This window comes from Pantherophis guttatus, chromosome 1 (genome assembly GCF_059756535.1).
Source record: "Pantherophis guttatus breed Tessera chromosome 1, ASM5975653v1, whole genome shotgun sequence".
Lineage (NCBI taxonomy): Eukaryota > Metazoa > Chordata > Lepidosauria > Squamata > Colubridae > Pantherophis > Pantherophis guttatus.
The window spans coordinates 125,241,868-125,269,641 of NC_142063.1; the positions used below are offsets into that span (position 1 = coordinate 125,241,868).

At 39.0% G+C, this 27,774-nt stretch overlaps 1 protein-coding gene across 2 annotated transcripts in view; it reads left to right on the forward strand.

The window, feature by feature from the left end:
• The window catches only part of GLI2 (GLI family zinc finger 2), a 270,083-nt gene that overhangs the window by 53,948 nt on the left and 188,361 nt on the right, over nt 1-27,774 (forward strand). For both annotated transcript variants that reach the window (XM_034422349.3, XM_034422359.3), the window contains exon 2: nt 1,577-1,745. In XM_034422349.3, the coding sequence (XP_034278240.2) occupies nt 1,598-1,745 (148 nt within the window). In that variant the 5' untranslated portion in view covers nt 1,577-1,597. The remainder of the gene's footprint in view (nt 1-1,576; nt 1,746-27,774) is intronic.

Here is a 27,774-nt window from a genome sequence, read left to right on the forward strand (position 1 = left end):
GTGGTGGGATTCAAAGTTTTTTACTACTGGTTCTGTGGGTGTGACTTGGTGGGTGTGGCATGGCTTGGTGGGTGTGGCTTGGTAGGCATGGCAGGGGAAGGTTACTGCAAAATCCCCATTTCCTCCCAATCAGCTGGGACTCGGGAGGCAGAGAATAGATGGGGGCGGGGCCAGTTAGAGGTGGTATTTACCAGATCTCCAAACTACTCAAAATTTCTGCTACCGGTTCTCCAGAACTGGTCAGAACCTGCTGAATACCACCTCTGGATAGAGGCCTATTCAAAGGCAGAAAAAAATTACTCCAGTTGCTAGATAAGCAACACCAAGCTCTATGAAGCATGGCAGAATCCCCATGGTATGGTCTGTTGCCTCCTTGTCAATGTTTCAGGGGGCATTGGACTGATCGGTTTCCTCCTTTTCCTTGGAAAACATATAGAAGGGGGTTCCCTGATCTTGTTTCGGTAATACAGGTAGTCCTTAACTTACAGCCACAATTGAGCCCAACATTTTTGCTGATCAATGAGACACATGGTCAAGTGAGTTTTGCCTCATTTTATGACCTTTCTTGCCATTTGTTAAGTGAACCACTGCACTTAGTTAAGTTAGTAGCAGAGTTGCTAAGTGAATCTGCCCTCCCCATTGACTTTGCTTGTTGCAAGGTCACAAAAGCTGAGATCACATGGCCCAAGGATCCTGCAAACCATCCTAAATATGAGTCCGCTGCCAAGTGTCCCAATTTTGATCATGTGACCATGGGGATGCTGTGACGGTCATAAGTGTGAAAAACAGTTATCAGTCACTTTTTTTCAGTGCCATTGTAACTTCAGATGGTCACTGAATGAACTGTGATACGTCAAGAACTGCCTGTAGTGTTTAGGCGTCCAAAATAAAGGACTGATTTTTTTTTTTAGGTTAAGAAAATACTCCAGAAGAGTAGTGAACAAGTCTCCTTTCTGTTTTCCAGTAAAAGGATATAAATATTCTTGAAGCTTCTAATTGTTCTACTTATCAAATTTTAATCAGCAGTTTGCTCTAAAGTTATACCTTAGGGGAGGGCATGGAAGATTATTCTAATAGAATGAAAAATGAATGAATACGTGCAGGGTGTATCCAAAGGCAGGCTCCGTAGACAATTTATTATACAAATTACATTAAATGTTTAAATTGTTTGCCATTTTCTTCTAAACACTTCCTTGTTTGACACGTGACTTTCAAACATTCCTAAGTAGAATAGCATTTTATCTGGAAAAAACAAATTACAAAACATTGTGATTGGTCTACGGGTTTGATGTTTGGGATAGCCTGCATGCATGTGCACATGTCCGTGTGGGTGTATGTATACATCAATCTTAAGTCAACCATACTTTAGAAAAATGTGGCTTCAGATCCTTTCTGGATATAATTACCCCCAGCTTAACAAAAAACTTGATGAGCAATTAAATCAATATTTATTGTTATTGCTTTTAATTATCTTTTGGAATAGGATGAAAGAATTTCCATCAAAGCAATTTTTATGTCTTTAATGGGGGGGGGGAAAGAAAGAAAGAAACCCTGAACTTTTTGTGTTGTTTTTAAGGACTGGGAAGCTGGAATATGCATGTCTAAGATGGAAACATCCACATCAATGGCTTCTGCGAAAAAAGAAGAGAAAAGTGTCCTTCTGGAAGACAATGGCTTTAGCGAACCAACGAAGAAACCAGTTCCTTTAGCAGCTGCAGCCACAGCAGCGGTGGTGACTCAAGGAGGTACTTCGTATTCCTTTGCCTCATTTTGAAAGCAAACCTGGGCTTAATTTTAAAGGCTTAGAATTTCCAGTGTTGGAGGTGTACAGGTAGTCCTCGACTTATGACCACAATAGAGCCCCAAATTTCCATTGCTAAGCAAAATAGTTGTTAAGTGGGTTTTCTCCAGTGGTGAAATCTAAAATTTGTTACTACCGGTTCTGTGGGCGTGGCTTGGGTAATGCGATTGGGTGGGCGTGGCCATTTTTTTTTTACTTTTAAAACCATTTTTTCTACAACCTCTTTGGCGAAGAGGTTGTAAAAAAATGCTTTCAAAAGGCTCTGATGATCCCAGCTGAGTTGCCTGATCGGCAGAGGCTTTTTTAAAAAGCCTCTGCCGATCAGGCAACTCAGCTGGGATCGTCAGAGGCATTTAAAAGAAAAAAAAAGGGTTTTTTTCTTTTAAAAGCCTTTGATGATCCCAGCTGAGCCACGTGATCATCAGAGGCTTTTTTTTTTTTTACTTTTAAAAGCATTTTTTGGCCGAAGAAGTTGTAGAAAAAATGCTTTTAAAAGTAAAAAAAAAAAAGCCTCTGATGATTGTGTGGCTCAGCTGGGCATGGGAGGGGGCCAGGGATTTTTGCTACTGGTTCTCTGAACCACCCGCCTCCATCGCTACCGGATTGGGCGATCCGGTCCAAACCGGGAGCATTTCACCCCTGGTTTTCTCCCATTTTACAACCTGTGAATCACTGCAGTTAGCAACATGGTTGTTAGGTGAATCTGGCTTCCCCATTGACTTTGCTTGTGGCCCCAGGGATATTGCAACCACCATAAGTACATGCCAGCTGCCAAGCATCTGAATTCTGGTCACATGACCTTGGGGATACTGCAATGGTCATAAGTAAGAAAAACGGTCATAAGTCACTTTCTTCAGTGCTGCGGTATCCTAGAACGGTCACTAAATGGAAGTTGAGGTCTACCTGTATATCCTTCTGCTAGGATGCTGAGTTTATTGGTCTTAGTTTCAAGAAATGGAAATTGAGCATTTGCAGATCTCAGGTGATCACAGAATGACTCATTTGGCCAGACAACTGTGACTCAAAAAAGAGTGGAGCTGAAATAAAGGCTACTTGAGCCTAAGATGATTTGTGCATTCTTTCCTCCAGAGATAGCACTGATGATCAGTTGTTGCTTATTGGATGCCAGAGTGAAGGGTGAAAATTTTAGTACCTCTTTGATTAAAGAAACAAACATGCTGTTTTAAAATACTGTAATTTACCAGTTATGCTGTTTGTTTTGACTCCTGAATTTTGTTTTCAGAAGCAAGCACCCTCTGAAAATAAGAGCAAATATAAAACTTTGGGACAAGGATTGGAGCTGGACATCCAGTCTTGCGGCATATAGAGTGCCACAATTCTATTTTCAATGTAAAAAGTTGCCCATTTTGCTTGAGATGAATGTGTAAGAGAAAAAAAAAATAGGATGACTGCGGATCTTGAGGACTACATAATGAGTAATGTTAACCAGAAAGTAACTTGAGGGGATAGGGGGAAATCTGAAAAGACCGGCGATGCTTCTTCAAATAAAACAGCTAATATTACTTAAAAGAAGGCTTTGCACACCTAACTTTCTGCAAGGAAGTGAGAAATGTTGTTGGTATTGGAAACATATGCTTTAAAAAAAATCAATTTGAACTTAGGCAGCAATTTGATGACGAACTTAGGCAGCAACTTCGATTGCTTTCCTCTAGAGCTCCATCATGCAAGATGGTCATTTATACAATCGATATATACAATTGATATTGGGGCATTTATACAATTGATATCAGGATAGATGAAAACCCCATCAGGACTTTTCATATCTATGGGAGCAATGGAGTTTCATTCTGTGTAGATTTTTCTCTGGTTGGTTTTTTTGTTTGTTTGTTTGTTTATCAATTTTTAAAAATTGTCCATCTCCCTCACAGAGGAATCCTGGGTGATGGACAAGTAAAATTTTAAAAAACATTTTTAAAAAAATCATATAAAAAAAAAGAGGCAAGCTTAACAAAATATAATTTCAATTTTCTTAGTAACCCCAATTAGCATCTCATGAAGCCTTCCTTAACTTGACATCCATTGTTGAAGTGCTGCTCAGAATTCCAAGCCGACATAATTGCTATGATCTTTTGCAATTTTGTGAGTTACATTCTAACACAGCTGAAGTTCCCCAGTCTGGGTAAGGATGCTCTTCCTAAACTTTGCCTATTCCTTTTAAATGTGCAGAATGATGTGGCCCTTTGAACTTCACATCTATGGAAAGCTGACTGAGAAAGTGGTGGTATTTGTTGTCTTTGGATGGAAGCAACAAGAAATAATCATAGGATTTTTGCTTGTGTTGGTGCGATACCAACCCACTCCTTGTTTGTGTTATGCGGGATAGAATAACCTTTCACAGTATGAACTGAAGGAACACATTAGCTGAGACTTGACCAATGGAATGTGACAAGTGGCATCTTCAGCTGTCTAAAGTTTTTTCAGCTGCTTTGTGGTCTGTCAAAAATATTTCTCATTGCTGGACCAGCTCTGCTTTAGTACATATACATTTCCTTATTTTTTTCCCTCACTTTATATTTACATCTAAAACAAAACAATCTAGGAAAATAATTGTTTCCATTCATCTTCGTTTCGATAGATAACATTATTTTGGGGAGTGAGAAAGTTTCCCTACTATTTTTCGCTGCAGGGCTGGTTATACTTTCAAAATGTGTAACTTTAGCTTTCCCTTTTTCAAAGGAAACTTACTAGTTTTTGCTCAGTTATTAAAAAAAAAAAGATTGGAGGGAAGAAATCAAAATTATACAGCTCTTGAGTTATGTCGTCTCTTAGATGACACTGAGTGGAAGAAAAGATATTCAAAAACTCTGTGGAATTTTGAAGGACAATATTTCTTAAAAAGTATTTGTGGATTGTCATGTTTGGATTCTGGGTACAAAAGGGATCCTTTTCAACTTCTGGAAAATGTTAATTTGTTGACATGAAGATTGTGGGAGTGGGGGAAGACGTACATATATGAGTTTTACAGTGTTTTTAAATAGTGCCTCAGGAGAGGAAAACATATTTATTTGTTTGTTCAGACAGCTGAGGGCCCAACCCTGGGAGAGAAAAGCTGAACTCTTAGGCCTGGTTTCCTTTTAACTTGTTTTTAAATGTGTTCATGAGTCCCGGTCTTTCTTAAATTTTCTGCCAAGAAGGATTAAAAATTCTGCAGTTATTTCATAACACATTCTTTATACTTTTCAGATGTTTTTTGCAGGCTCATTATACTGAGGATCTTACTATATACATTTCTGACCTTAAGCAGGTTTTTCTCTGTGTGACACATTTGGTCATTCTTTGGCCATCCTTCTGCTCATTAACTTATGAAGAAAGGCTAATGTAAACTAGATTTCATGCCAGGTCACCATTTTGTAGTGGAAGAGTGCATTTCCTGCCCCCCCTCACACTATAGTAAAACAACAATGTCTCTGGAGGTAAAGGAGTCAGAATTCTACATCTTTGTTTACATACATACATACATACATACATACATACATACATACATACATACATAAATTGGATGATGCAGATACCCCCAAGATTGTGCTAGATTTCAACACTGCTGTCGGAAATTTCTGAGAGTTGCAATGATATATTCCAAGGCTTTAGGTTGCCAGACCTTGCCATACATGGTTGAAGGAAGTTTTACTAGTGACTTTACTAATGGCAGACTCATATTTTGGGCTACACAGAATCCAGGATTCCATAGAATCACAATCTCTCACACGCGGTTAAACTGAAGGCATAAATCTACCTGAACTGAAGCAGACCAACTACAAATGACATGCAAGAAGCAGCTTCATGCAAGAAGCTTCTTCAGCTCTGACTTCCCATCATCCAGTAAGAACTAAAGAAGCTTCTTGCATGAGAAATGAAACATCTTCAAAGAAAAACCAGAAAGTCCAATTGCCTCTTGAAAAAAGCACCTCTGGGACAACCATGACTTGGATGACTGAAAATCTCCATAGACATATTGCATTCAGTATTCACCATTCTCAAGGATAACAGGTACAGCAAGGCAGTCCCCTACCTTTCAATCTTCGCAGACAGGAAGTGGTGGTGGTAGCAGGTGGCTGGGGAGAAGGGATGGTTTTTCACACAAAACCTAATCCCACGCATGCACAAATTAGTATGCTCGCCCGCTGCTTGCACAGACCGGTTACAGATCGATAGCAGGTCATGGACTGGGGATTGAGGATTCCTGAGGTGCAGCCCATAATAACTTTTTCTAAATATATTCTTTTATTCTATTTATCAAATCTATATAGTTCCCCCCATCTTGCCAAAAATGACTCAGGATGGTACACAGCAATCAAATAAAACAACAAATGCAAAAACAAGAGGTATAAAATATAATAATTCATACAATATTAATAAATATTATAAAACCTTATTATTTCATTATTATTTTATTATTGTTTATTAATGTATCTTTTTTTTATCTGAATAATTGAACATGCAGCTACATTTCAAAAATGTCAAATTGCTTAAAATTTAGAACCTGTGGCTTCACTTTCAAAATGCCACACATTCAGATTATGTTTAGGCATCTAGCAGCAATTAGGAAATCTTGTTCGTGAAATTCCCAACCATAGGACTACAAACATTTGGTACCGTAGCTGGCTATTCTGCAGAATTTTTCAAGTTCAAGAATGTTACAAAAGATAGTTGTAAAATATGGTGCTGTGTTAATATGAAGGCTGTAGGCTAGCCTAGGAATTAAAATATCCCAGAAACAGGAATGTTTCAGGTGGAGAATCAAAATCTGCAAAATGACCAGATCAACATAGTGATCGAAGCCTCCGTTTACATGGTTGTTGGACACAGTTACTACAACACCACACCACCCATCTTACAGATATTAATCTCTTCTCCATGGAGGCACTGCCTAGAAAAAGGTGATGTCAAACAATCCGGCTACTACCATCTAGAAAATTTCACAGATACGTTCATGAAATTACCATAAGTCAAGTTTGGCATGACGATAACTTGACCTTTGTATGTCATGCTCAGGCTAATTATATCAGGCACATTCAGGCAGAAAGTATGTGATTGGTGCTGCCATTTTGATTCCAGGTTTGAATATATCAGAGTAGATCAAGGGTTCTGTTCCTATTATCTTACAAATCTATTAACTATTCCTATTCTCTTACTTCTTGGAATCGGAACATAGTTGAATAAAACAAGAATTTCATAGTTGTTACTATCTAATTGTTGGGATATTATATTTAGTATATGACAGAACCTGGAAGTGGTTATGTAATAGTTGGATCCCCTCAAGCTGTGCTGTTCAGGAAAAGGATGCTGTTCCTGAGAGTGAAGGATGCCAGGAGCTTACGCCAAGAGTATATACTCCCAACAGAGTCACCCAAGGTGCCCACTGAAAGCAGGTAGTCATCTATATTACTGGTAGTGATATAGAAAGATGCTGGAGACAGACAACCTCTTCAGTGTCAACCAGAAAAAGGAATCAGTTCACTCTACTGTATATAGGAGAAAGCTATGGTAAACCACTCATATATTTTACCAAGAAAACCAAATGAATAATTAAGATAAAGTGATTAATGATATACTGTAGAAGTTGATTTCCCCAGGACAGATGGTGCTCAATTTGCTACTGAGCTTGGGATTTGTTGGAGTTGGATTTGTTTGTGCCATTATTAGATTAAAGCCTTCGTGATGTGTCGTTGCCATGTAGGAAAAGAAAAATCTGAAAATGGAATTAAGTGGGAATGTGAAACCTAGAAAGATTGAAATGGGCTCAACACAGTGAAAGAGGAAATAAATCAACTAGACATTGACATCTTAGGCATCAGAACTGAAATGGACCCTTTCAGTCATATCATACTCTTTACTAGTTGGGACATGAAAACAAGATGGAGTGGTATTGTTTTCACATTGGAAAGGAAATAGCAAGGACAATACTTGGGTCCAATGCAATCAATGTTTGAATAATATTATATAATTAGACCTTGCAGACAACCATTTAATATGAAGATTATGTTTATGTTCCAATTACTGATGCCGCAGATGATAAAGTTGATTTTATGATCAAATTGAATCTGAAATCAACAGATCATGTAAGCAAGAGGTGATTCTTGCAGTTAGAGAGTAGAATGTCAAAGTTGAAAATAATAAGAAAGAAACTGTAGTTGGATTGTATGACTCAGGAAACAAATGAGGCATGACAGCAATTTAAAAGGTTATGATAATCTAATGATTTCTTCATTGCTAATCCAGTCTTTAAACCACCAAACAATACATGGACAGTAGCAGATGGAATACACAGCAATCACATTGACTATATAATTGATACAAGGAGTTGAAAGACTTCAAGATGAAAGAGAAAAGATCTGTGGAAGACAAACTTTGCACTTTGAAGAAGCAGAAGAGAAAGAGTATTGATGCTTTTGAATTTGGGAGTTAGAGAAGATTTCTGAGAATACCATGGCTAGGCAAGAAAATGAACAGGTGGATTATGAAATATATCAACCCAGCATTTTCACTGAAGGTACAAATGACCAGATTTAAATCGTTATATTTTATACTTTGGCAAAGACCTAGCTCTTTTGAGTTGTCTACGATGCTGGGAAAGATGGAAGGATAGAAGAAGAGAAAGACCAGCAACAGATGAATGGGCTTAATTACAGCAGCAGTGGGTACACCATTGGAAAGCCTAAAGGGCCTGATTAGGGGCAGATCATCCTGGAGAAGGTGTATCTATGTGGTTGCTAAAAGTCGACAGTATCTTGATGGCACATAATCAATATTTAGATAGGATTTCTTGAGCTCATAGCATTTGATGGCTTCTATGCAATTATGTTTTATGAGACGTCTTATTTGAAGCTTGCCAAGATTAATGCTAGCAAGAGATACCACAGCTGAACTGTTCACATTTAAAAGAACAACTTCACATTCAAGATAGAATCTGAATTTGAAATCTCTTTGAATATTCCAGCTGGTGGAACTGGAAATTGTCATGAATTTATACATATTTGTACAATTTTTCAGCACACGCTTGTTTCAAAGTGTCAAGTGCCTTGTTATTGAATCCTAAAAAACACCATCTTGTACCCCATAATGCTATGCACCCCTCATGACACAAATACCAAGTTGGTAAATTGATGGTGTTTATGTTGGCAGCACTTTTTTCCTGATGTCTGGCTCTGTCAAGACTAATTTTAGCATTTCTAAAGCTGGGTTAAAATATGGCCTCATTACTTTGATGTCAGAGCATGGTTTACTATTAGTATATTCTGGGGTTTATCATTTTAGTCATGTTTAACACGGCAACGGGAGGCATGCACTATTAAATCTGGCTTATTTTACATTCCTGTCCTGGATTATTTATTTGGAACAATTTCCTCTCTATCAAAAGCCACAGCTAATGCTGAGTTTTAATGTGTTATTTACACACAAAATAACCTATTTACAACTTGGTATCTGCCGGAGGGAGAATGAATGGGCTGGTGCTCCCTCTATTCTGTTCTATCGGAGTTTAACAATCTGGATTGCTAATAGAACCATTTATCATAGGGAGGTAATTTATTTTATGTTGGTTACATAGGTCTCACTGCCTCTGATCTATGGAAATACTTGGTGTATAATGAAGTCCAACCAGCCACTTGGTGTAAACATAGGAAAACCAAGCTTGGAGCCAGTGAAAAGTCAGGATGTAGTTTTTCCACTGGGTAGTATTTCTCGAAAATTAATGCCTTGTGTGAAGGAATAAAACCCATCACCTTCCACATGTGGTTTAACTGCAGAAGGGGTGGAATGGAATATTGTATAGTCTTTTATATGTATGCTGTAAAATTGATTTCTTTTTCTGTGCGCTTAAATAGGGAGACCCTTTTTTCATACCATGTTGTCATAGATAGGTAAAACTAAGGCTGTCAGATCGATTAATAATCGTCACTGTCATCATTATCATAATTTAAACTTGCATACTGCCTGACTCGATGATTTTGAATGGCTTGCAATAGACAAACGAAGAAATTGCACTAAAATCAATGAAAGGTAACAATAAAAGATGGCAAGTATGAGGAAGAGAGGGGTCTCTCTCTTTTTCTCTCTCCCTTACCAATCCAAACGTGATCCTAGCTTTGTAGTTCAGCTGCAAATTCTCTGCAAAGGAATAGATGTGGCTTGGATGCACTCTTGGGTGCGTTTCGATTAATGTCTATGGAGATTCTCACTCATCCAGGTCATGGTTGTCCCAAAGGTGCTTTTTTTCCAAGAGGCAACTGGACTTTCTGGTTTTTCTTTGAAGATGTTTCCAAGAAGCTTCTTCCCACCATCCAGTCAGAGCTAAAGAAGCATCTTGGGTGAAAAGAGAAACATCTTCAAAGAAAAGCCAGAAAGTCCAGTTGCCCCTTGAAAAAAACACCTTTGGGATTTCAATGTAATGTCTCTTGCAATCAGGACAATCTGAACTTACTATGCTGCCCAGGTTTTTCCCTCATTGTAATCCTTTACTACAGAACTGAAGAAGCTTCTTGGATGAGATGTGAAATGACTTCAAGGAAAAACAAAGGAAGTCCAGTTGCCTTTTGAAAAAGCACCTTTGGGACCTTTTATTACATTCTCGCTATTTCTCACCAAGCTCTCCCTTTTGTGCAAGTTACTTGAGTGATGAAACTGTACCACTGGTGCAGCTTTTCTTACTGGGGTGAGATGAAGAAAGATCCTAGACCAGATTAACAAAGTTCCACTGACTTTGCTTAACAACAAGAATGATGTTTTTGAAGCAGTTTTTCCAGCACTGTAAAATAGCAACTGTAATACCTACCCTACACAGGGTTGTTGTTGTTGTTGTTAGTTGTGAAACCGTGTCCGACCCATCACGATCCCATGGACAATGTTCCTCCAGGCCTTCCTGTCCTCAGGAAGGGTGAAATCTTGAAATCATGATTTCAGGGTGAAATCATGCAAAGATCCAAGAAGGCACCAAAGCATTGTTCCTTTGCTGTAGGGTGGAAAAACGATGGCACATTGCTCTAAAATACAGGTAGTCCTTGACTTATAACATACAGGTAGTTCTTGACTTAACAATAATTTGTTTTGCAACTGTTCAAAGTCAAATGAAAAAAAAAGTTGCTTATTACTGGTTGTTGCACTCACAACCATTGTAACATCCCCATGGTCAGGCAATCAAAATTTGGAATGCTTGGTAACCAGTATGTATCTGCAACAGTTGCATCATCTATTGTCATATGATCACCATTTGCAACCTTCCCACTTGGCTTCCAACAAGCAAAGTCAATAGGGGAAACCAGATTTGCTTAACAACCACCTAATTCACTTAACAACTCGTAACAAAAGAAAGGTCATGAAATCAAGTGTGACTCACTTAAAAACTGTCTTGCTTAGCAATTCTGGTTCCAATTGTGGTTGTAAGTGGAGGACTAAGTGTAGAGACAAGTGGCCAAGAAAGATTGCAAGTGTTAACAACAATAGAATGGTATGTGTTCACAGAGAAAAATTGTAATTAATTTATGAGAGAGCCACCCTTATTGCATTGACCTTTGCAATAAGTCAGCAAAAAAAAAAAAAGCCTGTTAAGATTTGACCGTTAATGGCCAAAATAAATATGAATGAAGAAAATGAAATGAATGAGTGGATAGATACTGAAAGGCCTTAGAAATAGTCATCCAATTTCAGCAGTAAGACAGAAGGAGCTATAAAGAAATGTGTCAATTAATACTTCAGGAATCTTTCTGCACTACTAATGGGGTCATCCCCTCAAAAGTAGCGAGGAAAGACAGGAAGGTCAGCCGTATGCAGGGGAAAGGAAAGATGGAAGGAAAACAGAATCTTAGTAGGCCTCACATAAACAAGCCAATAAAAATGTCAACTGTGTGTGTTCCATAGAATTAAAGGAATAAGAAAATAGAAACTGCCACTTAAGTAATCTAACCTACCCTCCTTGGCAGGCCAGTGACTCCTCCAGAGAAATGTTTTCCTAGTTTTGCTAGAAAAGGGAAAGAGAGGAGATAGTTATATGTTCTGGAATAAGTGGAGGAAATCTTTTAAGCTCAGCCACTGAGTTGTAAGCCGGAGAAAAACTGTGCAAAGGAAATGGAATCTGGTCATGGTGTTTTGTATTCTGATTTCCTGACCAATTTCTCTTTCTTTTTGATATTCACTACAAACAAAGATTTCATGTAACTTAGTTTCCATCGCATTCCAATTCTATATCCTTAAAGCCATGCTTCTATTGTAGCAAGAAGAGGGAACATGCAAGAGTTACTAATAAATAGAGGAAACTTGGAATACACTTCCAAGTGCAGTTAGGTCTTCACTAGTGCGGTTATTGAATCCCTCAAAATGGTCTCCTTATTCAAATGCACATGATTCAAAGTGATACTTCTGTGGGAAATACAGTAATTGGTTCCAGCTGGATATATTGTACAATTAAAATATTTAATTATAAATTTTTATATGCTTATTAATGAAATTTATATTATAACAGTAGAATAGAATAAACTTGTATCCAAAGCATACCTGCTGGTTACTGTATGCTGCTGTAGTTCTTCAAAGCGAGACTTGGTTTTCAGCTTTCCTCAAATGTGGAAGCTTCCTTTTCTCCATTTTGCATAAACGATGATTAGCACCTTAAGACTTCACCCATAAATGCATGTGTGCTAATCTCAATTGGGTGCACACTAGCCTTGAACTAACTGAATTTTGCATTGTGTTAAATATGACTGGTACGATTTAATAAATTGCACTCAATTGAATTTTTATACTACTTGAATCATGACCTATTTGTAAGCTTGATTCTGTGTTGCTGGACTTTTGGTCTTAATCTTTCTAAGGCTGTGGTACAAGTGATGGTAATTGTAGAGGACGTAAATCCAACTCTTTTCCTCTCCCAGAATAACTTTCCCCTTCTTACTGTAACCATGATCAATAACAGAATAACTGAGTTGGAAGGGACCTTGGAGTTCTTCTAGTCGCCTGATCCGGTAGCGATGGCGGCGGGTGGTTCGGAGAACCGGTAGCAAAAATCCCTGCATCCCCCCCCCCCCCACCATGCCCAGTTGAGCCACACGAACATCAGAGGCTTTTTTTTTTACTTTTAAGAGCATTTTTTCTACAACCTCTTCCGATGAAAAAAATGCTTTTAAAAGTAAAAAAAAAAAGCCTCTGATGATCGCGTGGCTCAGCTGGGATCATCAGAGGGTTTTCAAAGCATTTTTTTCTGCAACCTCTTGGCCGAAGAGGTGGTAAAAAAAATGCTTTGAAAAGTCTCTGATGATCCCAGCTGAGTTCCCTGATCGGTAGAGAAGCTTTTCAAAGCATTAGAAAAAATGCTTTGAAAAGTTAAAAAAAAAAAAAGTTGGCCACGCCCACCCAGTCACATTACCCTCCCCCCACCAAGCCACGCCCACAGAACCGGTAGTAACAAATTTTACATTTCACCCCTGCCTATATCCATGATGGTGAACCTATGGCACGCGTTCCAGAGGTGGCATGCAGCGCCCTCTTCTGATAGCACGCGAGCCATCACTCCAGTTAAGCTCTAATGCGCATGTGTGCGTGCCTCCCTCTGGCCAGCTGATCTTCAGGTCTCTGCCATGCATGTCCAGGGGTGGGACACATATGGGGGGAGCTGTGCACACATGCACATGGGGGCACATAGGAACCACACGGGCATGCGCGGGGGGCAGGACCACATGCAGGGGACTGTGCATTACATTTTGGGGGTTTGGTCGTGTGCACGCTTTGGGGACTCGGTCTGGAAAAGGTTAGCCATCACTGCCCTATACCATTTCAAACAAAAAAATTTTTTTTTCCTAAGTCACCTAGTGATGCAGAAGACAAATTTTCTTTCATAGGTACTGAGATTTGAAGAAGAACCATCCCTCTGTGTATGAAAGTAATTAAATTAGAAAACAAGATGTATAGCTTCGTGCTATCGTCTTCGACATTGTAACATTTCTGTTCTAATGAGTTTATATTGACTAGGATTTTCTAAACTACACTCAGACAATTAAAATGCAATGCTATACACAAAGAACAAGGACGCACATGAATATGGAGCCCAATTCTATCTAGATGTTTCGGTCTATGCTCGCAGGGTTCCTGCTAATGGCCATGTGACTAAGCATGAAGTAAAATAAACTATATGTATATAAATTATCTGCTTACACTAATATGAATTTATGTATGAATAAGCATAATTGGACATAGAGGATTTTATACCAGTTTAAACATGTATAGAATCACACAGTAAACTTTATTTGATCAAAGATGCTTATTCTGCAAACTGTAATACTTGCCAACTATGAGCTCCTGGCTCAAAACAGAGCATCATGTGGGATCACATCTTTTCTGCAAAATAAGCCAAATAAACCCCCTGAAACCACAGTTTCATGTTGGGATTTGCATAAGAAATCTGGCCTGCCATTCAGTTGGGGACAATTTTGTTCTGCCATATTAATATAGTCTCAATGACTACTTCCAGGATTTATTATAGTTGTGCGATGATGTTAGTAAGCCTCTTCCAGATGTTCAGAATTCCCATAGAAGTTTGGGAATCCCATAAAATATCAGATTAGTAGCTACTTTGGGAACTCACTGGGATGAAATATGGGAAAAGAGAGATCAAGAAAAATGTCATGGCTCAGGAATATTTTATTTCTCATGAAAATTATAGGCCTCTTACCATCCGAGACTTATTTGCTGTTCTTTGACTATGAGATCCAGATTTTTGGTGGTGTGCACGGCATCCATTTATCTGTAAAGAGAAGCATAGCTTGCAATGTTACAGTCAACACTGTGGCTCAATATAGAACATGCAAAACAGCATTGACATCATTGATCCTACCATTCTTATGAATGAAACCAGCTTGAAGCACAATTTGAACCAACTCTGCCATGACATACTATTTTTCAGCCAGGCTTATGAAAAATCACCAACAGGGATTTAGTGGGTTTTCCCTCGCCTATTGAAAGACTGTAGAAGATAACAATAATGTATGGAGACTGCTAAGTAAAAATAATCACATTATGAAAAAGGCCTGGAGAGACCAATTGTGTAAATCACTGTTAAGAGAGAACAAGCTCCAGATAAAATGTGTTTCTTCATCACATAGATTAAGCCTTTTCCTTTGACACTAAATAATTGATAGACTTTGGCTGAACCTTCCAAAGCTTTCTCTGTGGAGCTGTGGGGTTGCTCTCAAGGTTAGCAAGTGGCAAAGAAAAATGCTCTTAAAAATGCTACCCATTTACTACTGACACCTAGTAATTGCCGTCCTCCCTAAAGAATGACCAGGATGCCTTGAAAAGAAAGCCCTGCACCCAAGGAGAGAGAAGGGAAAAATATGCAATCCTGCATTTCCTTTCCACCAAAGTATGCAGCCAAAAGTGAATCTGGTTCATTTCTTTAGGCATATCATAGCAGACAAGCAGGAATGGGCATTCGACTGAGTTTCACAATCTCTCTCTCTCTCTCTCTCTCTCTCTCTTTCTTTCTTTCTTTCTTTCTTTCTTTCTTTCTTTCTTTCTTTCTTTCTTTCTTTCTTTTCTTTGTTTCTCTCTCTCTCTTTAAAAGTATTCTTAGAGACAGCAGCAAGCTTGCAGGGGCTCTCAGGAAAAAACTCTGGAATTAATCTCAAAGCCAGAACACTTGAGGGGATTGCTGTTTCGCTGTGCCCTCAAGATCCTGCTGTTCCGCCAGGCTGGGCTATCAAAGTAAATCATTTTAAATTGGGTGTTTTAAATTTTTGGGTTTAATTCAGGCCGAAATTATTTAATAATTTTAATTATTTTTTAATTGATATCCATATATTTTGGTGTTTTAATAGGCTGTACACCGCCCTGAGTCCTTCAGGAGAAGGGCGGTATAGAAATAAAATAAAATAAAATAAAATAAAATAATAATAATAATAATAATAATAATAATAATAATAATAATAATAATAATAATAATAATAATAATAATAATAGACAGGCACTTGGTCCACAACACACCTGACATAACAATAGTTGAAAAGAAAAAAGTATGGTTCATTGACATTGCAATACCTGGTGATGCATGGATTGAAGATAAGCAGCAAGAAAAAAATCACAAAGTACTGGGACTTGCAAATTGAAGTTGAGCGACTGTGGAAAAAGAAATCGTGTGTTGTCCCAATTGTAATTGGAGCCCTTGGAGCAATACCCAAAGGGCTACCCCGCTATTTAGAAATTCTAAATTTGCCGGACTTGAACATTTTGACTCTACAAAAAACCACCTTACTCGGAACAGCTTACATCCTCCGACGATACCTTAACAGTTCCTAAGTCCTTGGTTAGGACTCGAGCTGCTGAGCTCGAGCAGCCTCAAAGTCTGTGAATCTCACTAAAGATTAACCAATAATAATAATAATAATAATCTCACTTCTTCCATTGTGTAGAATGGATATTGGGGGTGAAGAAAGGAGGAGGAGAGGGAAATAGTGCTACACACATAACATCATCACACAAATGATAGGAATGATGTATTGTCCCAAGCAACATAATAGGAGGAGGAAGGTGAGTAGGATATGTTTGCTGTCTTGAGCTGTTTGTAAAAATAATAAAAGGCATGAGATAGATGATAGATAGATAGATGATAGATAGATAGATAGATAGATAGATAGATAGATAGATAGATAGATAGGTAGATGGAAGGATGGAAGGACAGACAGACAGACAAGCATCATTTGCATTATGACATCAAGGTCTATGATGATACTATAGTTTTGGCAAGGCATCTGGTTTATTCAGAGTTAGCTCCTCTGAAAAGGAAGCCTATATGACTGTCGGAAACATTAATAGTTATGCTGCAGAAGAAGAAAAAAACAAGTAACATTCACTCTGAAGATTCATGTACTTCAGAAAAATGCTTTACTCTGCAACCAAGACTTTACTCCAGAGAGATTTTCTTAAATTCAGGAAAGTGAAGTCCCAAACTTAATGGAAATATATTTTAAACTGCTTAGTCTATTGGAGGAAAACTAAAATTAACGATGTGGCTAGACAAGTTACGCAAAACACTAGCAAACATAGAGCTAGGTGCTCCTGAACTCACAATACTTGTGCTCAGAAAGAAATATCTGTCTTTTTTTTATCCTTGCATGTTATATTGTACCTGTCAAAGCAAATGTATATTCAATAGCCCTTATCTCCTTGGCATCAATAGTCCTTAACTGCTTGGCATCTTAGTAAGTAAACAACTAATACTTACTAAGAATGCTTGCTGTCTGGGTGAGGTAGGTGGGACATTTTCTTCCATCCAGCAACCAACCAGTTTACCAACCTCCCATTGACACTATGCCGTGTGGTCTTTTTGCACCCTGGTGCTTCAGCTACTCTCTCTATAAATGGCACAAGTTATTGAAGACCCAAGTAAACTGTAGGGCAAGCTTCCCTTGATAAACTGGTGCCTTCCAGAAGTGTTGGGATTGCGATTTCCAGAATTCTTGCGGTTAGCAAAATATTGTTATGCAAAGTTAGAAATAATTATGACCGTATAAATAAAAACAGACATAGCTTGGACTGCTCTTCAGTGGCTCTGACTTCCAGATCCATTCTTAGACTTCTTTTGTTGAGAGGATGTGGAACTAGGTCGGTTTTAAATAAATCACATTCCTTGTATTTAATTTAAATATGCATTTCATTTCATCTTGTTTTTGACCTGACCCACTCACTTTTTTGGATTGCAAAATTTGACGTTAACCCAAAGGTCCCAAGATTAAATGACCATGTCTTTCCATTCCATAGTGGCACTTCCCAGCAAATAGTTTTGACTATTTGAATCATTGTAGGCATTGTAGGCAATAATCGCATTCTTTAGCAATCTGCTGACAGAAATAGCTGGTGGCTCCAAGAAGATGAGAGACATTAGTTTCTTTTTGGGTCAGAGTCACTCCCTGAACATTTATTGTTAAATGTGGACATGTTTTCGTTTTTGTTTTAATTGATTTATATGCCGTCCTTCTCCAGAGACTCCAGAGACTTACAATGCGTTAAGTAATAGCCTTCATACTTTTGTATATTTATACAAAGTCAGCTTATTGCCCCCACAATCTGGGTCCTCATGTGAGATACAACCAAGAGACAACTACTTTGCCCACATGTCTTTCTTACCTCCACAGTTATTACAATGCTCTTACATGTGAGAGGATATGAGGATAGACTTAAAGTCTAGGAGAACTCGAGTTTTGCAAAGTATCAATTGTGGAATATATGATAGAATTTGTCAAGTGATAAAATCTGTCCTCCATTTCTCCCATTTTTCCCCCTCATAAAATAAGTGTCTATTTTTTCTTTATTCTTAGGATACTTTTGAATTCCTTTAGGCTTTTTTTCAGTCACGTTTTTGAATCTTTTCTATTTGAGTTCTTCCTTGTTACTTTGCTGTCTCCCTTCTGTTGCTTACACATCCTGATCTGAAAAATCCCCAAGGGGGGTATTCTTTCAAGCTGTCTTCTTTTGGGATCATCAACAAGGAAATTGTAGAAGATGGAAGAAGCTATTGTAAAATGAAAGGTAGAATATTCACTATATTGCTTGGCAACCCCTGCAATAAACAAAGTACAAGACTCCCACATTCACCTAAGAGAATTTTGCTATTTCTTTCTTCATTTGGAAATAACAACAACAATTATTATTATCCAGGTTGACTAATAAAGTACTTTCCTCATAATAAATAAGTGCATTGGAATGAGGAGAGATAGGAATGATGTATTTTTCAGTTCAGAATAAATTCTCAGGAGTGATGGGGAGATACACGATAGACCAGTTGGAGACGGAAAAGACTGGATGGCATCCCAGAATAGTCCTATTGTTGGGAAAGTTCTAAAGAACTAGAAGGAAGTGATTTGTGGTGCTCAGGTTCAGGGGAGGCTCCCAGGTGCTTAGTGGCTGTTTGACCAGCATACTGTTTTCTTATGTAAACATCTTCAAACTTTTTAGTATCATTCCATTTTTATAGGTTCCAAGGGAAACACAGGCAGACATTCTCCAAGTAATGTCCTGAGGAGATCAGAATGCTTGCAATAGAGCTTTGCAGCAGCTGGAGTATAGAATCCAAAATATTTATGCCAAAAAAGCTTTGCTGCTTTCTTGCCACATGGATTTACTCTTGATTCTGAAATAGATCCAAGAAATGCTGCTCACAGCAGATGGATTTCTAAATAAACAGCTAAAGTCAAGGTTTTGATAACATTCGTTGTATCAGTGTGGAACTCCAAATGCGTAATTTAGAAACAAAACATGCCTTACTGGGGAACCAGTAGAGGGTTTTTCCTCCCTCCCTTTTCTTTTAGCTTTCATCCAGCTGTGTTAAAGACTAAATGGTCTAATTCAACCTTCCCCAGCCTGGTATTTTTCAGATGTATTCAGATAAGTTTCTGGATTCTTCAGCCTCCACAATTCTGGACATTCTATTCTTAACAACTTCTGGAGGACATCGGACTGGAGAAATTGATCCAATACAAAGTTAATCTATGAAGTTAACTTTGGGTATTTGGTTATGCATAATTACGTTAGACTAGAATAGAATGTATCTAGGAGACACAACACTGCAAGCAACTCCATGAAATATAAAAACACAGTGATTAAATTAGTCAAAAGTCATTAATTCAAAACATACCATACACAGAATTCTTAATCATTGACAAATAAGTAAAAAAGATTTTCAGAGTTCTGAATCAGACGGCTTGGGTAAGAAATCCTGTATTTCAATATTCTTTTTGTTATAATTATAATTGAGGAATATCTTAAGTATTTGTCTTGTCTCAAGCATAGATATTTGAGGCAAAATGAAAACATATGAAAAATTCCTTAAATATTATCAAGTCTGTCACTGCCTGAAATTTATTTTGTCCTTTTGTTATGGCCACAACTGAATCCTGGAATTTTGGCCATGAGTCATTGTGGTTATTCAGTGAGGTAAGCATGTGACCACTTTTCTCAATTGCCAGAATCTGAGATCTCCCTGTTGTGGCTGTTAAGTGGGTCATTAAGTGAATGTGCAGTGGTGCCTAGGGGGTGTGGGAGCCCCTGGGAGGTGTTAGCTGACTAGGCCCATTGGTGTACAGACCCATTCCCTGCTCACCGCATCCAGGTTCACGTACCTTACTGTCACTTTGTTCCATCCTACATGTGGGTCCTATTCTTATGATGATTCAAAAGGCTCTTTCTCCAAATTGTGCAAGTTGGGAATGGGGCCTTCTGAACCATTATGAGAACAATGCAGGGGTGAAATGCTCCCGGTTCAGACCGGATCGCCCGATCTGGTAGCGATGATGGCGGGTGGTTCGGAGAACCGGTAGCAAAAATCCCTGCCCACCCCCCATGGCCAGCTGAGCCGCACGATCATCAGAGGCTTTTTTTTTAACTTTTAAAAGCATTTTTTCTTCAGCCGAAAAAATGCTTTTAAAAGCTGAGTTGCCTGATCGTCATAAGCTTTTTTTCTTTTAAAAGAAAAAAAAATGCTTTTAAAAGTAAAAAAAAAAGTTGGCCATGCCCACCCAGTCACATTACCACTACCCCACCAAGCCACGCCCACAGAACCAGTAGTAACAAATTTTACATTTCACCACTGGAACAATGGCATTCGGTAGCATTTTCTCCTCCTGTGAGAAAAATGGTAACAAAGCCAGCATTCTGAAACACTGAGGCTCAGAATATTTCAGAATGCTGGCTTTGCTAGTGTTTTTGCCAGATTTGAGATCTGTTCCACCAGGATAGTCCCTCCCTGTATTGGAGCAGCAGAGGGGAAATTCCTCAGCATGCTAGCGGAATGGAACTCAAATCTTCCATCCCCTCTGTTTTGTTACCTTCCCTGCTGGATTCCCCATTGACTTTCTGGGGAAGCCGACAGAGAAGATTGCAAATGGCAATCATGTGGTTGCTGGGCGCTTGGCAACCAGTCATAAATGCAAAGAGCTTTCCGAGTGCTTGAAATCCAATTGTGTGACTGGGGGGAAGCTGGTGCAAGGTTTTACAATGCCTGTTCCATGGCCGTCTTCACTGCAAACAATAGTTAAATGTCCAGTCATAAGTCAAGGATAACCCATAAACAAATAAAATTGGGTGACACCCTCCCATTTTTTGTTTCCTTTTCTGGGTCATTATAATGAAAAACTCATTATCTTGCTTTATTGGGTTTTTTTCTGCTGGACTTGATTTCCCCTCATCCGACAGACACATTTAATCTGGTAGACCAGTAATCTATTTGGACATCTTGAGACATTTACTACTCATCTTTTCTTCCTTTCATACAAGCAGGAACGTGTCAGGACTGCTTACTTTCTAGAACCACATTTGGCATCAGAGTGTTTCTCTCGCATGCCGGTCTGTAATTAGAATCACTGATCTCTTTCATAAGTGCTACAAGCTGAGGAAAATATTTTTTTAAAAAAAAAACCACAAAGATGAAAATTTTACGAAATATTTTCATGGGTTTTACTGGAAGAATTTTGATGTGCTGTAATAAAGTATCCTTCTTTCCTAGAATTTGCCTTGGGAAGGAATCAAAACTTTCGTTGGCTAAAGCATTAGTGATACTTATGTTGCTTTCTGCAGATGTGGAGTGACAGTTTGAGAATTTTCTGGTGTCATCTGCACATGAAAATGGATTTGATCAAATAAAATGTGCTATTAGCCCTCTGACAGACATATGATTTATTTAGAGCCTCACAATTCAGCCAGTAGTGTGAAATCAAGCCTAGGTTCACAAAATCTGTTTTTAGTTCCTTGTCTATTCCCGTATTTCCTGTCTGCCTTTTTGAACAAAATCATCCCATACTTCCTGTCTGATGTTTTGACATTAAGTCCCCTGTGATAGGCTTCCTAACTGATGCACTCCAGATGTGTTGGGACTTCGATTCCCATAATACTAAGCCATCTTGAGATTTGTGATTCAATAAATCTGGTGGGCACCAGATTGAGAAACTTGACAATGGGAATAAGTTTTGGGTACTCTTATATCAAATGAATGAATTTTGTTTCTTTAGAATAATCCCACTAACAACTTGTTTATATTTATTACTTGTAAAATAACACATTTCATTCATTTTTTTTTAAATTTGATTTATATGCCGCCCTTCTCCGAAGACTCAGGGCGGCTTACAATGTGCTCAGCAATAGCCTTCATCCTTTTTGTATATTTATACAAAGTCAGTTTATTGCCCCCACAAACTGGGTCCTCATTTCACCTACCTTAGAAAGGATGGAAGGCTGAGTCAACCTTGAGCCTTGGCGAGATTTTTCAGTGTAATATTACAGACTAACATGAATCCATAAAAAGTATTGTTACAAGACATGAAACTCTTCCCCCCACTTTCCATTCTGATCAATTGTCAGAATTGACTACAAAAACGAAAAGAATCATTCACATTTTTCTTTGCAAAGAACCCTAAGCTTTAAGTTTTACTTTCATACTGTGAGAATCTTAAATATGGCCAGATTGGTAATTTTAATTATACATTAGAAATTAAAGTGAGGTTCACCAAATGATTTGCTGAGGTTCCTGAATGTAGGTAAACCTAGATGAATATATGGTTTGGGGTGAAAACCGCATATGAGTCCATGAATTCCACCCTTAAATCAGGTAACATTTAGTGGTTGAACATGAGTTTTTAGTGGCTAAACTCAGTAAATAACTGTATTAAGGTGTGGATATTACTTCAAAGGAGAGAAGTTTAGAAAAATTGTGAGAGGGCTAGAGGGATGAATAGTGAAACCATACAAATATATTTTTAATTGACTATATTATATCTTATCTTCTGCCATCTTTTTTCTGGGCTATATGGACAATAGTCCCTCCTGTATTACCTTTCTATAAGAACAGGTTGGCTCAATATGCAGATGCTGTGAAAAACATGAATTTTGTGTTAGCAATCATTACGAAAGGAATTGAAAATAAAACCAGCCACATTGCAATATCTTTTCAGAAATCTGTTATATATTCATATCTGGAATACTGTGTACTGTTCTGATTATCACACTTGAAAAAGGATATAATAGAGCTGTGAAAAAATGCAAATTTAACACAAGATGTGATGGCTGTTATCCTACCTGGTTTTAAAGGGGAGTGAATACATTCAGGGAAAATGGGTCTATCAAGGTGTTTTAGTCCTGAAGACTCAATGGTACCTCTGGATGGAGACACTATGGCTCCAAATACCTGTTGCAGGAAAATAATGGAGAACTATATCTTCATCCTGTACTTGCAAGTATCCCAGAAGAATCTGGTTGGCCACAAAGACCAAAAAAATACTGAATTAAGATGGGCTTAGTCTGAACCAGCAAGATGATCCTCACGGTCATCGATTCCTCAGAGGGAAGATATGTATTTTATTTCTATGTACACTGTAGTGTTTAATTTGTATGTGTACATATACATTGCTTTTGCAAATTGTATGCAAATCTGTGACTTCTGTTCTCTTTCTCAGTGATGAATATTCTCCCGTTCCGTCTCTTGGCACTAGGGAACTTCCTAGCAAAGCCTTAGATCTATTTCGGAGTCCTAGAGTGCTTCTGTCACTGCTACAATTAGGATAAATTATTATATTCTTATTGTTAGTATGTTAGAACAATTTATACTAAAAACAGTACATAATTCATGTTAACTGAGTAAACAAGACGAGGAATATCCAGGGAAGAATGGATGAGTTTTAAGTATTTCAGGCTAATTTTTCCTCAGATAACTTCTTTCTACCGTAGAATAAACATGGATTATTATTATTATTATTTACAATAATTCAGTGAACGCTAGAAAACCTGATTGGAAAGAACTCTGTTTAAAACAACTATATGCAGACTGTGGTTGATAGACCATTGATGGAATTTCAAGATCTGCCAGGCAGCCCCTTTTTATATCTTGGCCAGAAATAATTCTCAGCATCACCCACCTCCTTGTGAATGTTGATATTCACAGATATTCAAAACTCTGCTGGCTGTCTATGCCCCACCTGTGCCAACAGGCATCTTGCAAGAGTCAAATGTCAGCTCCAACAGGTAGACTAGACTAGGAATCAGCTTCATAGGAAGACTAAAACTACTGTAATTTTCAAAGTGGCTATAATAAAAGAATCTTGCAAATCCAATTGTGCTATACTTCCTCCACCTTTTTATACTTCTGTGAATTGGGGTGGGTGGGGTATCCATCTTCTGAATAACTTCTGTTTGTTGGGGAGATATATTTCTCCCGTCGCTGCTTTGGTAACAAAGCTTGCATATCTCCATCAAGGTCATCTTCCTTACTCTCTACATCTGCTCATATCTTATTTCCTGATGTTCATGGGCAGTTAGCTAGTTGACAAGAGAGTATCATTGGCTGAACATTGCTTCACTGAAGTATTCAAATGATCATACAAATAGTAATCTGAGCACTGGCAGTAGTGAACAAGGCTCAGATGCAATAATTAACTGAGAGTCCACATGGGTTCTGCTAACCAGAACTATTGTCTTGTACAAACAACCCAAAAGAAAGTATGAAGAAATGATATATTGATCAGGAGCAACAGTTGGGGGAGTGTTGCACACTCATATGAAGGAATGGGGGTTCGATTGTGCAGTTGAAACCTCCCCCTTGGCCTTTTTGACACCTCCTCCTAGATGCTGATGAAGTTGGTGAACATTTAAACGTCAAATTCTATTGGATTAGAGATTCACTCATTCGCAGCCTATCAATATTCAGATATTACACTGAAGAACATTCTTGACCAATAGGATTGTGTTAAGAGTTGTTATTATGGCATGAATTACATAAAATAATTAAAGTGGCAATTAAATTATTATGTGTGTTGGGCCTGGCCTTTGGGTGTTAAGTGAATTTTGTTGTATGGGTATACTGTGTATATACATACAATGACAATAAAGTTAAAGTTAAACTTAACTTAAACTTAACTTAAATACTTCTAATTAATTAAATACTGCATTGCTGATATGAGCCCCCAAAGCTCATGTTGTCTGGATCCCCTTGGTTAAACAGTGTCATCTACCAAGATCCAAGAAGTGTGCCTTTCCTCTCATGATGCCTACCCTCTGGAATAAAGTCACCCAGAGGTCCAGATGATTCTTACCCTGATGGTATTCCAAAAAGCTTTAAAGACCTGACTGTTTTCCCAGACCTTGAGGACAGCGTATTTTAGTTGGTTGTCTGAACTTGCCATGTTGTCTATTTATTCTGTTGTGTTTTGTTTTTACCCCATTTTTGTCTTGTTTGCTTTGGTAAGAATGAAAGACACCAAAATTGAATTAAATAAATAAAATATTTTGGATTTTGAAAAAAATATATATACAATTTAGTTTTAAAGTGTCTTTGAAAATGGAGGGGATTAGAAGATATATACAAATACAACTGTCATGATTTATTTTCAAAAAATGTGCACTCCCTTGTACTTAAACAAACATGCAAGGAACCATTTGTTAAATTGGATTAATTTTGTGGAATGTTAGTGGTCCATTATTGCAGAATTTATGAGGAAAAACAGAGCTAAAACCAGGGGTGGGTTTCAAAACCCATCACTACCGGTTCGCTTGCGCGCGTGCAACACTTCTACACATGCGCAGAAGCGTCTGATCAGGTGGGCAGAGCCTCCCACCACCACCGCTACATAGCAACCCAACACTGGTTAAAACACTCATTTTTGCTTTTAAGGCATTAATTAGAACAATTAGGCTCAGTTTGGTGTAGGTTAAAGAGCTAATCTAGAAACCAGGAGACTGATTCTAATCATGTTTTAGGCATGAAAGCCGGCTGGATAACTTTGGGCCAGTCATTCTCTCTCAGCCCAATTCACCTCACAGGCACATCTGTTGTGGGGAAAATAGGAGGTGGGAGAAGTATTAGGTATATTCACTACCTTGAATTACTTATAAAGTAATAAAAGCAGGATAAAAATGTTATTTATAGTGATTAACAAAATGATGCATAATAGTTCTACAGGTAAATACTATTTATCATTAATTGTCTGAATGGGCCAGGACAATATATGCTAATGCTGATTTTATAGTTTATAGAACTGACTAGAACTGTTTTCCAACAACATCTGGAAGTCACAAAGTGTCACAAAGTCCCCAGCCTCTGAATCAAAACAAATTTATTTCTGGTTGCTAAAAATATATAGAACTAAATCAACATTTCCACCATTAAATATGTGCGTTATAAAGATATATAACAGCTGCTATAAGATCATTTTTTAAAAATCCCTTTGGGGATGTGAAAGAGGTCTTTTAAGGAGCAAGTTTTAATATAGAAACTTTGGGTCATAAAATATATTTCAATTGGAAGCAATAGAAGAAGTATTTTTCTTATTAAAGTTGTGAACATATTTCTTTTTATGATCAGTTGAACGGCTCTTTAAGAGCCAACTTTTGGGTTGGATGCAATACAGACTATGTTGGTCATTAATTAAGTTCTATTGATGTCTATGTATATTCATGTTCACAATTTTTTATTTTTTTATTTTTTAAAAAAAATGTCACCCTTGGAGGGGAGAGCCGAGGATTTTGTTCAGTATCTGTATGACAAAATCACTCAGATTCGGGAAGATCTGGACTCTGACTGGGTAGATCCAGTGGGGATGACGGAGGCAGGTCCTGAGAATGTTATCTGGGATGAGTTTGACTCTGTGACCCCTGAGGACGTGGACAGGATTCTGGGTAGACTGAATGCGACCACATGTTTGTTGGACCCGTGCCCCTCCTGGTTAGTGCTGGCTTCCCGGGAGGTGACGCGAGGCTGGCTCCAGGGGATTATAAATGCTTCATTGAGTGAGGGTGTCTTTCCCGCCGCCTTGAAAGAGGCGGTGGTGAGACCTCTCCTCAAGAAGCCTTCCCTGGACCCGGCAATATTGGCAAATTATCGTCCAGTCTCCAACCTTCGCTTTGTTGCGAAGGTTGTTGAGAGTGTGGTGGCACGACAGTTTCCCCGGTACCTGGATGAAACGACGTATCTAGATCCGTTCCAGTCGGGCTTCAGGCCTGGGTACAGCACGGAAACGGCATTGGTCGCGTTGGTGGATGATCTCTGGAGGGCTCGGGACAGAGGTTGTTCCTCTGTCCTGGTCCTATTAGATCTCTCAGCGGCTTTTGATACCATCGACCATGGTATCATGCTGCACCGGTTGGGGGGGTTGGGGGTGGGAGGCACCGTACTACGGTGGTTCTCCTCCTTTCTCTCCGACCGGTCGCAGTCTGTGTTGACAGGGGGGCAGAGGTCGACCCCGAGGCCCCTTATATGTGGGGTGCCACAAGGATCGGTCCTCTCGCCCCTTTTGTTCAACATTTATGTGAAGCCGTTGGGCGAGATCATCCGTGGTTTCGGGGTGGAGTACCATCAGTACGCTGACGACACCCAGCTGTACATCTCCACCCCGGACCACCCCAACGATGCCCTTGAAGTGATGTCCCGGTGCCTGGAGGCCGTACGGATCTGGATGGGGAGAAACAGGCTCAGACTCAACCCATCCAAGACCGAGTGGCTGTGGTTTCCGACATCCCGATATAGTCAGCTGGTGCCATCGCTGACTATTGGGGGCGAAGTATTGGCCCCCACGGAGAGGGCTCGCAACTTGGGTGTCCTCCTGGATTCACGGCTGTCTTTAGAAGAGCACTTGACGGCCGTGACCGGGAGGATTTTTCATCAGGTTCGCCTGATTCGCCAGTTGCGTCCCTTTCTGGATCGGGACTCGTTACGCACGGTCACTCATGCCCTCGTCACCTCCCGTCTGGACTATTGTAACGCTCTCTACATGGGGCTCCCCTTGAGGAGCACTCGGAGGCTCCAACTGGCGCAGAGTGCGGCCGCGCGGGTGGTGATGGGAGCGACGTGGCGCTCCCATGTAACGCCTCTCCTGCGCGAGCTGCACTGGCTCCCGGTGGTCTTCCGAGTGCGCTTCAAGGTTTTGGTCATCACCTTTAGAGCGCTCCATGGCTCAGGACCTGGTTATCTACGGGACCGCCTGCTACCACCAATAGCCTCC